This window comes from Panthera uncia, chromosome D1 (genome assembly GCF_023721935.1).
Source record: "Panthera uncia isolate 11264 chromosome D1, Puncia_PCG_1.0, whole genome shotgun sequence".
Taxonomy (NCBI): Eukaryota; Metazoa; Chordata; class Mammalia; order Carnivora; family Felidae; genus Panthera; species Panthera uncia.
Window position 1 is genome coordinate 1,020,055 of NC_064808.1, and position 17,106 is coordinate 1,037,160.

Sequence of the window (17,106 nt, forward strand, 5' to 3'; positions counted from 1 at the left end):
TCCTAAATTCATAAAGCTCTAGTTTGAACTGATACCAACTTGGCTTCAATAGCATATAACACACAGCTTCTGTACAGCTTCATCACCCTCTTGTGATTGTCACAGATTATATTGTTATACGTTATGTTCCCAATAACACAGATGTGTAGTTCCTGTTTTATGTATTTGTTTTGTAAGTCACATAGGAAAAAAAGAATTACGAACTAAAAGTATGATGATATTGGCTGTTATGTTCACCCATGCAGTTCCCTTTTCCGGAATTCTTTTGTTGTACAGCTTTGAGTTACCGTCTAGTGTCCTCTCACTTCAGCCTGAAGAACTTTCTTTAGCATTTTCTGTAGGGCAGGTCTACTGGTGATGACCTCCCTCAGCCTTAGTTTCTCTGGGAATATCTTAATTTTCCCTTGTTTATTTCTATTTATTTATTTTTTAGATAGCATGTGGGAGCAAGGGGGAGGGGCAGAGAGAGAATCCCAAGTAGGCTCCACATTCGGCACAGAGCCCAATGCGGGGCTGAGTCCCAAGAACTATGAGATCATGACCTGAGCCGAAATCAAGAGTCAGACACTCAATCAACTGAGACACCCAGGTGCCCCCCCTTCATTGTTTTATTTTACTTTATTTTATTTTATATTTTATTTAATTTTAATTTTATTATAATTCCAGTACAGTTAACGTAACAGTGTTCAAGCGTACAAGACAGCGTCCCCTCATTGTTGAAAGGTGATTTTACCAGATATAGAAACCTCGACTCCTTTTTCTCTCACCGCTTGAAAAGTGTCATCCCACTCCCTTCTGGCCTCCATGCTTCCTGAGGAGACATGTGACATTGACCTTATTGTGTGTTTCCATACATGATACATCATCTCTCACTCTTTTCATGGTTCTTTGTCTTTTAGCAGTTTGGTTATGACGTGCTCACTTTCACCTCTCCTCCCAGGAGTCTCATGATGGATATTTTGGCACGCTTAATGGTGTCTCACAGGTCCTTAGGGTCCGTTCCTTACTCCTTCACATTTTTTCCTTCTGTTCCTTAGACTGGATAATTTCAACTGACCTATCTTTGTCTTCGCTCTCTTCTGTCTGTTCAAACAGCCTAGTGAAACCCTCCACCGCGTTTTTCATTTCAGCTATTATGCTCTGCAGTTGTGGAATCTGTTTCATTTCTCTTTATAATTTATCTTCATTTACATTAGGTATTTGTTCATGTGTTGTTCTCCTGGTTCCCTTGACTTCTGTCTATGATTTCCTTCAGTTCTTTGAGCCTTTCTAAGAAAGTGGATTAAAAGCCTGTCTAGTATGTTTGATGTCTGTGCTTCCTCAGGAACACTAGCTGCTTGTCTTTTCTGTAAATGGGCCACACTCTGTTTCTTTACATGTTTCGTAACTTTTTGTTGAAAACCGGGTATTCTAAATATTATATGCAGCAACTCTAGATAGCAGATTCTTTCCCTTAAGACTTTTTTTTTTTTTTTTTTTTTTTTTTTTTTTTTTTTTTTTTTTTTTTTGCCGTGGGCTGTAGCTGCTTAGTGACTTCTAACGCATTTTTGTGAGATCTGTAAACTCTGTTGTGTTTGGTCTCTGAAGTTCCTTTAGTTCGTGCCCAGTTTGTATTTTCACAAAGCTTTTCCTTGGTTTCCAGGGGTCAGAAAAACAGAGGGAGAACTGGGGACAGGGAGAAATAAAAGAATCTTCCCATCTTTGCAGGTTTGCTTTGTGCGGGGGTACTTCTGCGTCCAAATGTCCGGGCTCTTCAACTCTGCCTTAGCCTTCACCTCTTGTCTGGGGCGAGCACCGAGCTCAGCCGGCGGCGAAAGCTTGGCATGCTCTCGGGACTCTCCAAAGCATGCGTCCTGCCCCGGGCGTGAGCTTGGGTTTTCTCAATCTCTCCGTAGACACGGTGCTTTCTGAGCGGCCTGATTTCCAAAAGACACTGTTTTGTCCAGCTTTGCCCCCAGGCTTTCCATTCTCTGTCGTGTCCCTCAACTGTAACCTGTCCCGGTGGCTGAAAGTTGCTGGACTCCCTCCGCCCACTTTCACTACTCTGCTCCTTCCAGGACCGAGGCTCAGGGCCCCCGACACTGGGAATGTGAACTTGCCCTCAAGATGCCACCGAGCCGGGGGCGGGGTGGGGGGCGGTTGGCAAGGGCAGGTGGAAACGCCACGGAGCGTCCGGCCTCTTCCAAGTCGCCAACTTCTGTGACTCTGCCACGTTGATTCTGGCAGGTTTGGCTTGACTTTCCAAGGCCTCCGAAGGGAAGGGCCCTTGAAGGTACACACTCCTCCATCCTTGCCGAGGCCTCTCGACGTGCCCGTTCTCGACTGAGCGCCTTAGCCTTCACCTCCCGCCTCTGCGTCCACGGGCTCGCGACGGCGGGAGCACCGCTCGAGGCGGGCTCGTCTGTCCACCCGCAGGAGACCCGAGGCCCTCGTGCGCGGACTCCTAGCGCGGCTGGAGGCACACCCGGGTCTGCTCTCATCGGCACATCTTGGTCCCGTGCCCCGGCGGAGGGTCGGTTCAGAGGCCTGAAGGGAGCAGGGAGCCTCTGCTCCGCAGACCTGGCCGGAGGTCGTCCGGACCCGTGCCTCCTTCTTAGGGCGTCTGTCCGACCCGTCACCACGTCTTGTCGACTCCCTGGGCCGTGCCCACCCCGTGCCTCGTCTCCTCTCCGGCCTCCCTCCTGGTCCAGGCTGCTGCCCTGCCCTCTTCGCCGGTCACTCCGTCTCCGGCCCTGCCTCCCACCTGCCCGCCCCCCATTCTTCACACAGCGACCCGAGGGAATTCCTTAAATATGAAGTGGACCTTGCCACTGTCCTGCTTAAAATGCTCCAGCGGCTTCCTGTCACAGCGTCTTGGGTCAGTTCTGCCGGAAACAGAGCCCAATCCAGGAACCCTCGCGCAGGACGCTTATTGAGGAGAGCTCCATGGTGGGCGGCCGGGGAGCTGCACAGAGCACCCAGGGCTGCCCCCACCAGCGGCTAAGGCGGCCGGGGTGTGTGCCTGCCTGCCTGCCGGGGGCTGCCCCTCGCCGCCTCTGGCCCAGCCCGTGTGCGGCCGAGCGGGCCCCAGGGTCAGAGACGGTGCTCGAAAAAGCACGTGGCAGGTTTGGCGGGTCTGGGACGGGTGTGCCGAGGGCGCACGGGCGGGGCCCGGCGCTGCCCAAGCGTCCCGGGGAGCAGGGGCCGTGTGGCATTCGCCGCCGTGTCCCCTCTGGGAGGCTTGGTGGGGCCGCCCGACCCACACGGGGCTGAGTCGCTCCCGCAGCCAGATGAGGCCAGCCACGTGCCCCTCGCCATCTGGAGCTGACTGGTCTTCAAGGAAGCGTCTTCCTCGCTTCTCCACGTTTTCTCCAATGACTGGAAATTCCTCACGCTTGACCACTTTGACTCCTGGGCCCGCCAAGAGGCCGGCAGCGTCGGGAGGGGGCCCGTGCGGCCATGCCGGCCGGACGCCCCCGTGCCTTTCCGTGCCCCGAGGTGGGGTGCGTGGCTGCGCTCCCCTCGGGGCCCCCTTGCCCTCTCCCAGTCCCCCCCCCGCCCTCCTGCAGCCAGCGGGGTCGGGGTGGGGGAGCCGGGCCGAGTTGATGATTTCTGACATGGGTTGTTAACATGATTTTGACGTGGAGCCTCCCCCCCCCCGACGCCCCCCACCCCCGGCTCTGGGGTGGCTCTGACTGTCCAGGCTCCGGCCTGGGGAGCCGTGGGGAGCCTCTCGGCCCCGGCTCTGGCCTGGCTGGGAGGCGGCCTGGGAAGGGACCTGTGTTTCTCAAGCCCGCGCCCTCGGGGCCTGGGGGTGGGGCCCGAGCAGATGTCTGGACTTGGTAGCCAGGGCCTGGAGCCGGATGCTGAGAACGAGGCCTGCAACTCATTTCCCCATTAAACATTCTGAGAACATCTGCACCGGCTTCCAAGGCTTCTCCCTCACTAATTGCCGTGATTATTGTGTGAAGTGAGGAGCTGGCATGTTTCCGTGCTGTGGTGAGGAAGGTGAAAACATCGCTCTTAATTAGATTAAAAACATTTTTTTCTCCCTCTGTAATTTTGCCTTGAAAATCAAGGCCACTTTTTTGTTTTCTTCGTCCAAAGACCTCCAGAAACTTTCCTCCCCACCTCTCCAGAGGTTTCTTGGGAATGTCCTGTGAGCTCAACTCTTGGAGAAGACAGTGCTCAGCCCAGATTCCATTGTATATTAACGTTTCCCGGGGCCGCTCTCGCTGCCGGGAACCGTCCCCCTGAAACCGTGTCTGGGAGGCTCGGACAGTGACTTCCCGGAGCACGGAGACCCCAGAGGGTCGCAGGGTTGTGTGGGTGGCGGTGCTGCTCCCTTTCTGCCGACCCCGGCCTGGCCTCCCCGGAGCCCCCGCTCTGCAGACCCCACCCTTGGGCGCACAGACGTCTCTGGTCCCTGTCGGAGCTGAGTGCGGGGAGGGGGGCCGCTGGGGAGGGTCCTCGGCGCCCTCCACGCCGGGCCTGTGGGAAGCCCGGGGTCCCCGGGGCTGGCCAGGGCTGCCAAGGCCGCCCCCGTCTCCCACACCGCCGCTGTGACACGTCTACGCACGTGTCCTCGACTGGACAGGAAACCCGGCCCGTTCCACCGTCAGGGACACCCGTCCTCTCCCGCCGAAGGGGTGGAGAGACGGGGCTCGCACCCCAGCAGGAGAAAGCCGGCCACCAGCTCGCGGGAGCCCCTTCCCGAGGGGTCCCCAGGCCCGCCTTCGTCCCCTCTGCCCAGGGCCTCCCGAGTTCATCCCTTGGGGCCCACGCCTCACCCCTGTCGGTCACACACATTCCTGAGGACTCTCTCGGTAACAAACGATGGAACCCCAAACTCAACCGAGCTGAAGCACAAAAGGGACATTTTTTGGCTCGTACATCTGGACCCAGCTGTTTCAGACACAGCTGGACCCCGGGGCTGGGATGATCGGCCTTGCTCGTTCCCACTCTCCCCCACCCGCCCTGCTCCCTCTGTGCTCTGGCCCCTGGGACGGGTTGGCCTCAGGCAGCCGCTTCCCAGGGGGACAAGATGGCCGCCAGCTCAGCAAACCCAGCAGACAGAGGCCGTCGCTTTCCCCGTGCTTCCTGCCGGAGTCTGGGCCCATCGAGAGCCAGGGTACAGGCCATCCTCAGGCCTGCCTCTGAAGGCCAAGACCTGGGGACAGCCAGTGGGCACCTGGGAGCGGGGAAGGGGCCGCTCCCTAAGGGAATATTCGAGAAGCTGTTCCCAAAGCCGGGCCTGGCTGCCGGGCAGGCGAAAACAACAGGTGTCCACTCAAGCAAGGTATTTTCCTAGCGGGACCGGGTGCCAGCTGTGAATATACATTTTCGCTCCGCTCCTCGCCCGTTCCTGGCAGCTGTTGTGGGAACGGCTTTTACACTTTCTGCCCATGTCCCTTACTTCTCGCCTCTGAGTGGAGACACAGGTGGCGGCACGGCCGTGCTGGCTCGGGGTCTGTGAGCCGGGCACAGGCAGCTGGCACAGGCCCGGGGCCGCGGCTCAGCGATGTCACGCAGGGCCTGGCTGCAGCTGTCCGGATGCCCTGGGGAGGGGGTGTGCGTTCACGGTGTAGATCTACGGGGCTTTGGCAAATCCGCCGGGGTGGGGGGGGGGGGGGTTTGGGGGGGGGGGGGTGGGGGGGGGGCTTGGACTGGGGAAGGACAGGGGCAGCTTGTGTCTACCCCTGTGGGACAAGCCGCCCCGGGAACGCGCCTGTGCCTGAGGCCTGGGGGGAAGACGGGAGGTGACAGGCGAGGTCCTGGCCCAGACCTGAGGGCCCGTGCGGGGGCGGGAGAGCTTTGGGGACCGAGGACTTGGGTTACACCTGGGAGATTATGCAGGATTTTAATCAGTCACGAGGCAGGGCGGGTGACTTTACCAGGCAGATTCTCCCCGGGGGTGGAGGGCAGAGGGCGGGCGGGGGTGGGGGGGGCGGGGGTGGAGTGCTGGGGGAAGGGGAGGGGCTGGAGTCCGACTTGGTGCTGGAGGCCCGGCCTGGTCTGCGTGACCTGAGGCACAATTTGTAGCCTCTCGGAACCTTCCTGCTCATCTGGATACAGAGATGGGAGCTGTGATCCCGTGGGGCTGCTGGGGCAGTAGAACGAGGTCATACCCGAGCACCAGATGGGGAGATGGGAGCCCCCTCCCGCATCTCGGGGGAGCCAGGCATGTCCCCGAGTCGGGGTTCAGCCGGCCTGGCTGTGTGGGTGAGGGGGCTGCGTGGGGTCAAAGGACACAAGACCTGGTGTGCGGCGGGGACCGAAGGCTTTGGGCACGCGTGTGGCCGGTTGGGGCTCCGGTGGAGGACGGGGAGTGCGGGGCCGGGGGAGGGAGGGCAGGGCACGCACACAGGGACACCCACAAATTGCCGCTTCCCGCCGTGGGGAACGTGCCGCACGCCCAGAGTAAGACACACGGACACAAGAAGTTAGGAGACGAAAATCACCCACCCGTCTCTTCACCCAAACACGGACACAGCTAACATTTTGGTGTATTTCCTTCCAGTCTTTTTTCTGTGCCCGTATTTTTTTTTTAAAGGAACTTTAAATCGCCCTCCTGAGCAGGGCTGCTGGCCGGGAAGGGAGCTGCTGCACTGCTGGGTTCCGTCCTCTGGGGGGAGGGTGAGCCTTGGCAGCCCGCATGGCCAGCTGTGCTGGTCGCCAAGCCAGAGGCTCTGCTCGCCATCCCAGACCTCCCATTTTCCTAGAAAACACAATTGTTCTGCCCTGAAAACTGAGGCCCAGATTCTGGCCTAGACCAGGCAAAGGCGGCCAAGGAATTAAAGCCTCGGAGAACTGGGACGGTCTTAATGGGAGTATGACTTCACTGTCGCCGGGAGCAGGGCGCAGCCCTCTCCTCCCCAGGGTCCAGCCCTCCGGGGAGCCCGGGGTCCGGATGAGCTGCCCTGTGGGCTCCGCCCCGGGCCCGGCCAGGCCTGGCCGTCCCTTGTCTGTCCTCATCTCCGGCCCCTCGGAGGTAGGGGTTGCGAGCCTCTCGGGACGGCACTTGCCCTCCCAGGGGCCCTCGCCTGAAGGGGGCAGTGTGTCGCCGTACCTGGGGAGAACCCGCTTCCCCTCCCCCCAGCCGCTGCAGCTGGGGACCAGGGAGGTGGTCTAGGGCCCTGGCCCCTGCCTGCCCGTGGTGGGGGAGGCAGAGCCCGTGGTCTGTGACACAGAAACCGGGAGAGCAGCGCCCTCCCTTTCGGTTTGGAAAAACACACCTGTGGAACCCCTCGCTGCCCCTCGCTGCGGGGCCCCTGTGCTGTTCCCAGGATTAAACCAAACAGTGCACATTCTTCTCTGGCAGGCGCAGGCCCCACCCGCCCTGGACAGCCAACCGACGTGCACATTTTAATTTCCTAAAACACCAGGGCCGGGTGCTTCTCAGGGGTCAGGTGGCTCACCCTTGGCCCGCGGGGCTTTGGAGATGGCACTTGTCACCTCGGGTGCTCAGAAAGCAGCCCCACTTTCCAGCCACCGTTCCGCCGCTCTCGCCTTCTGTATACAAGTGATGCAGACATGAAAATATGTATTTGTGTTCTTTTTCCTTTCCTTTTTTTTTTTTTTTTTTTTTTTGAAAGAACATTTGAATCCTGGACGAAGCTTCAGCCCTGTCACTTGACAACTGTATAATATAACCCAGGGCACTTGAATCTCAGCCCCGAGCCTCTGAGATGGGGCAGCCAGCTCTCTCGCCAGGTCCCAGGCCTGTGAGCCTCTGAATGTAGACACATTCTTCGAGGCTTACCGGTCACTTTCCTGTGCTCTCTGGGAATGTCACGGGCAGAGATCCCTTCACTCAGCCCTTCTCCCGGGTGTGACTAAGTCATGTCTGTGCGGTTTCCTGCTGGAAGTCTGCCCCTCACCCCCACGGGCCGTGAGCTCCGAGTTTATTTACAGCTCTCTGAGTGCTAGTCAAGGCACAGCACCTTCGCACGTGCTCTCAGGACATTCTGATCCCTCCTTGGTGACGTGCCTGTTGCCCATTTTTCCTTAGATTGTTTGTATTTTTCTTACAGATCTGCATGAGTTCTTTGTACTTCAAGGGCACCATTCCGCTGTAGCCGTCTTTTCACCCTGGAAGGTGGTGCTTGATGACCAGGTCTCAGTTTTAGTGTCCCGGAACCCACCGGTCTTTCCCCGCGTGGATATTGTAACTTTCAGGAAACCCTTCCAAAGCCCGAGGTCATGACTCTATTCTAGATTCGGTTCCACAGGCTTCAGAGCTTTGCTTGTCTTCGTCAGGTCTTCAGTCGCCCGGAATGCTAAGAATGAAGTCTTGGTGTGCGGCATGAGGGTCCGATGGGACGTTTCTCCCACGTGGACGGCCAACTGTCCCCAGACATCCTCTGCGTGCCGCGTGAGGCCGCCTGGGGTACACAGCTAAGCGTCCCTGGGCAGGTGGGCTATTTCCGGACACTGGGCCCCGTCCTGCTGGCCCGGCTGCCACGCTCCGTATCCACAACACGCCGTCTCGATGACCACGGCTTTTCGAGAAACGCTGGTGCCTGGTGGAGCGAGCGCTCCTACCCCGCTGCTCTTCAAGAACGTGGTCGATTTAGCTTTTTGCTTTTCCAGATCAATTGTAGAATCGGGTGCCAGGGGTGTGAAGGTCTGAGGAGACTCTTCACTACGGAGCCTTCTCGACAACGGAGCAAAAGCGTATTTCCGAATTTAGTTCTATCTTCCTGAATGCCTCTCACTAAGGTTTGGTAATTTCCCCCCTAGAGTGCTTGTACGTCCTTCGTTAATACCAAAGAATTTTCCGTACTATTGTATACAGGATTTGCTTATCTTTTGACTTCAGGGTTTTTTATTTTTTTGCTTCAGCCTTCAGAATGCTTTTTTTTATTTACATGAAAGGCAAAACTAGCAGTCCCCATCCCCACTTTTACCAGCCTCCCCTAATGCCCCCGCCTTCTGTAATCATTGCACCGTTATTAAAACGAAGAAGTTGCAACAACACTATTATGAGGCACAGTCCGGCTCACTCGTGTGGATTTTCCCAGTTCAACTACTAATGTCCTTTTTCCATCCCAAGACCCACCGAGTACGGTTACCGAGTGCGCTCCTATCCAGCAGGTCTCTTCCGATCTGCAAAAACGCCTCCTCGGTCCTCCCTTGGTTTTCGTCAACCTTGACGCTTGAGGGATACGTCCGGGTTTGTCTGGCATCTCGGGAGACTGGGGGTACAGGTTTGGGGGGAGAATGCCACGGAAGTCAGCTTTGCCCACCGCGTCGTATCAGGGTCCACGACATCAGCATGGTCTGTCACTGGTGTTGCTAACCATGACCCGTGCGGTTGAGATGGTGTCAGACAGGTCCCTCCGCTCCCCGGGCACCGGTTTCCCGTTTCCATAGCCTGGTGGTTGGAGCGAGTCCTGAGTCGGCTGTACTCTAGGGGAGGGGGCTCGTGCCCCGCCTCCCCCAGGACAAGAGTGTGGAGGGAACAGCTGTCACAGCCACCACAGCGGCAAGGAAATATCTGAGGCGAGACACTCTGAAGTTTCTCCTTGAAGTTTCACCTGCCAATCTGACCGTCCATCCATGGAGGAAGATTTGTTCCTCTCTCTCGGTCGTTTGTTTGTTGATTTGTATCCGTACGGACTCAGGCCTACTTCTTTTTTGGGCCGGAATTCAATGCTGTTATTTATTTGTGCCACTTAAAACGTTCTAGCTTTGGCCATTGGATTGACAGTCCTTTTGGGTTAGCTCCCGCGTCCGTCTGACATGTCTCCCGTCCCTTCCATTTGTGTTTTGCGTGTCCCTTTCCTTTCTGGCACTGAACAGCGCTTGAGGCTCGTCGTGTGTGTGCCTTGCCCCAGAATCCTCCTTTGGCCAGAGAGCCCTGGTTCCTTTTACCGGGAAGTGAGTGACTTTTAGGCACCAGGTCTGGTGCAGGGCGTGACCGCTGCTCCTGGGCCGTCACTGCTCCTGGACTCCCCAGTGGGCAGAGCCAGCGGGTGTATGCACGCAGCCCGAGTACACACGTGTGGTATATTTAGCGAAGCAGGAGTTCATACCAACATTTCTGGCCACAGGACTCCTTCCTGCCCCGCCCACCCACTCCACATACACACTGGGTGTGTTACTTTATTTATTTATTTGTTTAACCTGTGTATGTGCGGTCCCCCCCCCACCCCAGAAGCGTAAGTACCGGCCGGAGCGCTAATGGTTATGGCAGTCAAGAGACTGTTTCCCAAGGCTTCGTAGGCCGCCTCCTCCTTCCCTTCCTCTCCGTGCCGTGTGGTAGGTACTGTCATACGTTCCTAACACGGAACTCACTTTTTTCACAGTCTGCTTTCATTCCTAGGACCCTCCAACAGGCTGGCTGGGGCTTTTTTTTTTTTTTTTTTTTTTTTTTATACAGTAAAATTCATTCCTGGAGATCTGCAGCCCTCTGGGTTTTGACAGATGCCTGGATTCGTGTGTCCACCACCATAGCACCCTACGAAGGAGTTCGACAGCTCTAGGAGTTTCCTTGAGCGTGCCTTTGGAAGTCAGATACTCCCCCCTCCCAAACACTAGCAACCATTGATCTGGTTTATGTCCTTGTAGTTTTGCCTTTTCCAGAATGTCATATAAATGGAATCATATAATGTGCGGCCTTTTACATCTGGCTTCTCTCACTGCTGAGCAAAATGCATCCGAGAGTCCCCCACGTTGCCGCAGGACCTCTTAGTTCATTTCCTTCGGGTCCTGGGTGCTGTTGCACCGTACGGACATGGCGGTACGTCCCTTCACCGACTGAAGGACATCTCGGCTGTTTCCGGGTCTTGGCGACTGTGAGCGAAATTGCTGCGCACGCTTACGTACAGGTGTTTGTGGACGTGGATTTCCGACTCGCTTGGGTAAATCCCTGGGAGAAGGACTCCTGGGTCACGTGGCAAGTGCACGGTCAACTCTGTAAGAGACCGCCCAAGTCTTTTCCAAGGTGGCTGCATCGTTCTGCACTTCCGCCAGCGGCCGGAGAGTTCCAGGCGCTCCGTGTCCTCCTGCTTGCGTGGCGACGTCAGGCTTCGGTTTCTGTGTTTTGATTTCAGCCATTCTGGTGAGGGTGCCGTGGCATCTCGCTGTGGTTTTAACTTGCATTTCCCTAACAGCTGCCGGTGTCGACTGAGCCGGGCATCTTTTTAGGTACTTGCTTGTAACTCACTTCATAAATCGGGTCGGGGGCTTTCCTGCTATCTGCTTGCACGAGTCCTTTGTATATTCTAGATACAAGTCCTTGCCCAAACAGCTGATGTGGAAACGCTTTCTTCAAGTCCGTGGCTTATCTCTGCGTCCCTTAGCGGCGTCTTTTGCACAGCAAATGCCTGGGATTTTGATCAAGTCCAACATTTCCATTTCTGCCCCTCACAGATTGAGCTCGTAGTCTCGTGCTTCAAAACTCAGCGCCAAACCCAAGGTCCGGAGATTTTCTTTTGTGATTTTTCTCAAGAAATTTTAGTTTATGCTTTAGTCTCTTAGGAGTGTATCCAATACCTTTACAGTTTCAGATTGTTGACGATCGCCCATAACGTTAGGCAGAAATGCCAAATGTGTTAAAACTTACACACACACAACATTCATACGTTTATATTACAAATAATTTAGGAGGCAGCCGTATTACTCTGAAGTGGGAAGATCTTCCTTTTTCACAAAACAAAAGATAGGTGTTATCACCTTAAACACATAAAACACTCTCTATGAGAAAAACACCCATCCTAAGGGCTGAAAGACCAAAGATTGACGGGGGGAGATATCCATGCCTGATGTAACAAAAAGTTAACATCTTTAATCTATAAACACTTCCTACAGATTGACAAGCAAAAATGGGCAAAAGATATGAACAGGCAATTCTGCAAAAGGAAATGCAAATGGCCTCCAAGCCACAAAAGGCATTCAGCACAAAAGGAAAACCAGATCCGGTCTTCATCCACGCGTGGCACGCCCCGGGGAAGGGTGCCAACGGCTGGTTCTCGCCTGGATGTGGGGGAGCTGTCATGTTCACACACCGCTTGCTGGTGGAGTCTGAATTGCTAATTTCTTGGGAAAGCAATCCAGCAACATCTATTAAAATTACCTGGGGAGCACCCTCTCACCCAGCCCCGGTGTCAGGTTTTCATACAAACGGGTGGCTCAGCATCGACTCAAAGTAATGGCTTAAAGCTAACAGAGCCTAAGGAGCTATCAAACGCCGAATGGTTGAGTTAACCGTGGCAGGCGTGAACCACAGACTATTATCCAGCTACCAAAATGCAGCCCCACATCTGTATACCTGCAGAAAAATGAGATGAGCATGTCTCAGAGTGACAGGGACAGCACTGTCCCACGTGGGTTAAAAAAAAAAAAAAAAAAAGAGGTCTTACCTGGTGTCAGCGGCCGCTGAGCAGAGAGAGATGAGCTAGGAATCCCGTCGGTGGTTGACCTTGGAGGACAGCCTTCGTGGATCTTTGAACTGTGCCACTTTCTACAATGAGTACTTAATTTCTTTTACAATAAAAACGTCAACTGAAGGGGAAAAAAAACCCACACTGAGAATCAGGGGACGGATAACGTATTCTCAGCAGCGCTGAGCACCAGCACCAGACTGTAGGGGGTGGGCCCGGGAGCCTGAACGTTACGCTGACCCTTCGTGGCGGGTATGGGTAGCAGGTGTGACGCTGTGAACCGAGCGAGGGCCCGGGAGCTCACCGGCTGCCCCTCTCTCCCAGGCTTGCCACTCCTTGCGGGCAGGAGCGCGACTGCCCTGGGTCTCCGCTGACACGAGGCCCTCCGTCTGCGTGACGGGCACGGCATGGTGGCGGGGGTCCGGGTCCCTCGCCGGACCTGTGCCTGTCGGCCGTGTTTTATCGTTGTGCCCGACCATTCAGGGTGAACCCGGAGACAGACCTAGACGCCCGGGCTGAGCCCTCGCCCTGCCCGGGTGTCGGGGGCCCTCCACTGGTCCCCAGCCTCGGGCACGGGGGGGGGGGCGCCTCAACCCCCACACCGGACCCCCGTGCGGAGGCCCCGTGTACCGTCCCCGTCCCTCGCGCATCCCTGCAGGCGCATGTCCTGTCGGTCTGTGGGAGGGCTCGGGGCGTGCAAGTCTGCCCCGCGGCGGGGTGGGGGGCGGGGGGCGGACACGCGAGCCCGGCTCTGGCCAGCCCCGGGCCCTTCCCCGGCGAGCCTTGCGTGGAGGCCTAACGTGCTGCCCCACACCTTTGCCCACAGTGAAGAGCCCCATGCTGCTGGAAGTGAGCACGACCCACTTTTTGAGAACCAACAGCGTGGCCGAGGACCTGGATCTGGAGGGGGAGACGCCGCTGGTCCCCATCACGCACGTGTCACAGTGAGTGGCCGCTCGCCCGCGGAGAACGGGCTGGAGGGGCGCGGGGCTCAGGAGGGCCGCCTGGGTGCCGCGCCGGGGCCCAGGCCTGCTCTCCCGGAGCCCGCCGCTTGCCGCCCGCCCTCGGCAACCTGGGGGCCACCGGCGGCCAGGGGCCGGCTCCAGCACCCAGGCACCGAGCGGGGAGGAGAGCGGGGGCGCCTCCCGCCAAGTCTGGGAACACGATCCTCTTGTTTGGACTTATGGAAAACCAAACTGATCATTTTCCACTTGTTTTTGTGCTCTGAGCGTCTGAGAAGATTGTTTTTCTCTCCCCTCGCCCCCTCCCCCGCCCCCCAAAAGAGAGACGACTTTGTTTTTCAGCAGCGTTTCCCCGTAGAACCCTGGCCAGGGCCAAGGGGCAGATGCCGCTGCTGTCCTCAGGGGCTCCTTCAGGTGGAGGAAATGGCTGATTTTCCACGCCTTCCACTTGGCCTTCCCCCGAGGCACAGCTGGCCTGGGACGCACGCCCGTCCTCCCCCGCCATCCCGGCACGGCCAGGCCAATCCCCAGGGCCCGGCCATGGTGTGATTCCCTTGCGATGTATGACTCAGTGCTCCCGGCAGGGGCACCCAGTGGTGACAGCACGTGGTGGGGTCAGTGGGGCACTCGGGCGCTGTCTGGCCGCCGCCCCGTCGGGGACTCCCCGGAGGAGTCCTTCTGTGTTGGGACGTGCGTGCTCCCCTCAGCCCTTCCCAGAGTCACTTGCTGACACGGTTTCCTCTCCACGGACGTTTCTCTGGAGGGCGTGTCCGTTCTCCCAGGGTCTCAGGGTTGCCGGGAGCCGTGTGCGCCTCTGTCAGAGCGAGGCCCTAGGCCTGCCGCCTCTTCCCCAGCAGGGGACTGGGGACTGAGACAGCCGGGACCCAAATGGCAGGGCCTCCTGGCCGCCCACGCGGGACTGGCGGGAGTCGGGTGGCCAGCAAAAGAGGAAGCAGGACCTGCCCGCCGTCTTTCCCTGCACAGCACCGCCTCCCCCCAGGCTCACGGGGGGTCAGGCCTCACCCGGTGGCGGTGGGGGAGGCCAGCGTGCGCAGGACCTGTTTACCGGACTCGCGTGAGCCCGCTGGGGCCCTGGGAAGCGGGGGCGACTTGTCCCCACGGACCCGGCAGCGGAGGGGGCTTCTGGGCCCCCACCCACCCTGGAGGTGACCAGACAGGCTTGCTGGGCGAACGCGCCAGGGCAGAGGTGTGAACAGCCAGGGAAGCCAGGCCGTGCGGGTCCAGGCCGGGGCCCGAAGGCAGAGTGCGGACTTAGGCACCCGGGCCGAGGCGTTTTCAGAGTCCAGGGCACAAGAGAGACCGCGGGGTGGTAAAAGCCGGCGTTCCGTGGCTGGTGGTGTGTGCGACTCCGGTGCCAGTGGCCACTCGGGGCAGGGACGGCCATGACCCTCGGGCAGGTGGATTCCACGCGGGCGTCACGGCTCCCGCTGCCCCTTCTCGCCGCTCTCTCCCGTCAGCCCGTTCATTCTCCCCGCCGTGGCCCAGCCCCTCGACACACACAAGGAGTCCCACCCTGGAAGGACAGGGCTGCCTCACCAGCTCCCTGGCCCTGCGAGATCCCCACAGGGAGGCCCAGGGTGAGGGTGATAAAGGACTGGGGATCCAGGGGCCCACAGCCAAGCCCGCAGCTGCCCTCAACAGTCACCCCTTCGGGGTGAGGGCCGTCAGCATGCACCCAGCTTCCCGGGGCCACGGCCTGCCCACCTGCCCGGGGAGCCCCGGGAGGCGATCCAAGCCAGCAGAGGCAGTGTCATCAGGGGCACTGGGCCACTTCTCTTCTAAAACTGCGGCCGTCAGACCGGAGCGGCCCGGATGCTTGCTGCGGATTGGGTGCTTCACCGTCCCAAACGCCTGCCGTGGGCCTTCTCGGGCCAGCACTCCCAGTGTGGCGGGTTGGCTGGGGGGTGGGGTGGGGGAGGGGGGGTGTCTCCTGTCACCCCCGGTGCTGTCCGGGCCTACACCCCAGTCCTTGCCCAGCCGGGTCCCCATGCTAGAACCTATAAGGGCTTCTCCCAGCAGACCTGTCACCACACTTGGTCTGTGGTGGGTGCTGGGAGCAGGGAGCCGAGGGGTCAGTAGAGGGGCCACCTCAAGGCATCGCTGTCCCATCAGGTCAGGGTCAAGGTGGAGACCGCAGGGCATCTGCGTGAACGTGTCCTTAGTACAGGGTGCTGTGCCCTGGGGAGCCCCGGTGAAGGACGTGTGATGCGGGCCCAGGGAGAGGTGGGGGGGGGGAGCCTCAGAATCTAGACGCCCCCGAGGCTGCAGGCTGAGCAGAGGCCTCCCCCGCCACGGCTGGCAGAGGTGGCTCTGGGGGCGTCACGACTGCCCTCCGTGCCTTCACCTCCTGCCCGGCACTCCTCCTGACGGATGCCCCCAACTAAACAGCTCCGGCTGCTTGGGGACACGTCAAGGCTGCTGCAGGCAGCCCGGCCCCGCGGGCACCTGCCTTGGTGTGTGTGAGAGGGGCAGGGGTGTGCGCGGGGGTCTCGCAGGGGGCAGAGAGGGTGGGGAGCAGTTGCTGACAAACAGATTCGTCCTTCTCCAGCGTTTTACTGATGTTCAATGTATTACCACGTTGGGTCGGATCCAGGATTCAAATTAAAAGCATAAATAAAGACACATTTTGTTTCCATCTCAAGCTCTCCCCACCCGTTGGGCCCCAGGGAGGTGAGGTCACTGCAGCCTTGATTACGGGAAGGTCCCTGGGGCTGGGCGAAGCTCCTCTTTCCGGGGCCTCTGGCCGGGATGAGGGGCGGGGAGCCGGGGGCCCTGAGCAGCCCTGGTGCAATCTAGAGAGTCGCCGGGGCGTACCGTGTTAGGGAGACAGAGTGGTCTCGGCCACCCCAGCCCCCCACGCGAGCCCCGGAGACCCCATGCAGCCCAGCCCCGCCCCCAGCTCTAGGGAGCCGGGCCACAGCCTGATGCACGCCTTCCAGGCAGACCGGCTTCCAGGGCCAGCGGAAGGGAGCCCCGTGCGCACCTGCGTCCCCCGCCCAGAGCCTTGCCACAGGGTTTCCGAGGGGCCGGCGTAAGGTAGAGATGGGGCGTCGAGGACAATGGGGGGGGGGCCGGAAAGCCCCCTCCCCAACTCTGAGAGAGGAGAGGAGCCCTGCCCCCAACAGGAGCCGGGAGGAGTGCCTGGGCTCCTGCCCCATCTGCTGCCTTGTGGCCACTGACGGCCACTGACAGGACAGCAAAGGGGGGGGGGGCACCTCTGTGTGCACCCTTGTGCCTCCCCATCTGCAGCCATCAGATTCCCACCGTCTTCCCAACATCTGCTCGGCCAGCCTCACCCCAGGGAGGCCCAGGCAGCCAAGCCCTCTGGCTGTCGAGGCCTCCGCACCAGCTCCCTGAGCCCCAAGTACGGGGCCTGGGACCCTTCTGGGGGCTCTGTCTCCTCTCAGGCTCTCTCTCCCTGGGAGTCCTGAAGCCCCAGGCTGGGAGGGGCTCCAAGACGTGGCTCCCACCCCCCCCCCAACCCCCAGGCAGGACCCGCACCGGGGCCAGGCCGGCCTCACCTGAGATGAGGTGGTGAGGGGTGTGGGTGCCTCGGCATGCCTGTTAGCACACCTGAGTGGGCAGCTAGGCCCGACTGGCCTCAGCATGAGGCCCCGACCGGGACCACGTACGGGTGTGGCCCGGGTGCCCCTCTCCCGGGGGCCTTGGGACACGGCAGCCATTTCCACGAAGCCCCCTCCACCCCTGCGGCCAAGCCAGCCAAGCATGGCCAGGAGTCCGCGTCTGTCCCGCTGGCT

General features: G+C 58.9%; 1 protein-coding gene across 1 annotated transcript in view; it reads left to right on the plus strand.

The window, feature by feature from the left end:
- KCNQ1 (potassium voltage-gated channel subfamily Q member 1) overlaps positions 1–17,106 on the plus strand; it is a 316,316-nt gene that overhangs the window by 123,832 nt on the left and 175,378 nt on the right. Inside the window, exon 11 of the mRNA XM_049615425.1 lies at positions 13,192–13,309. Coding sequence (XP_049471382.1) covers positions 13,192–13,309 — 118 coding nt within the window. The remainder of the gene's footprint in view (positions 1–13,191; positions 13,310–17,106) is intronic.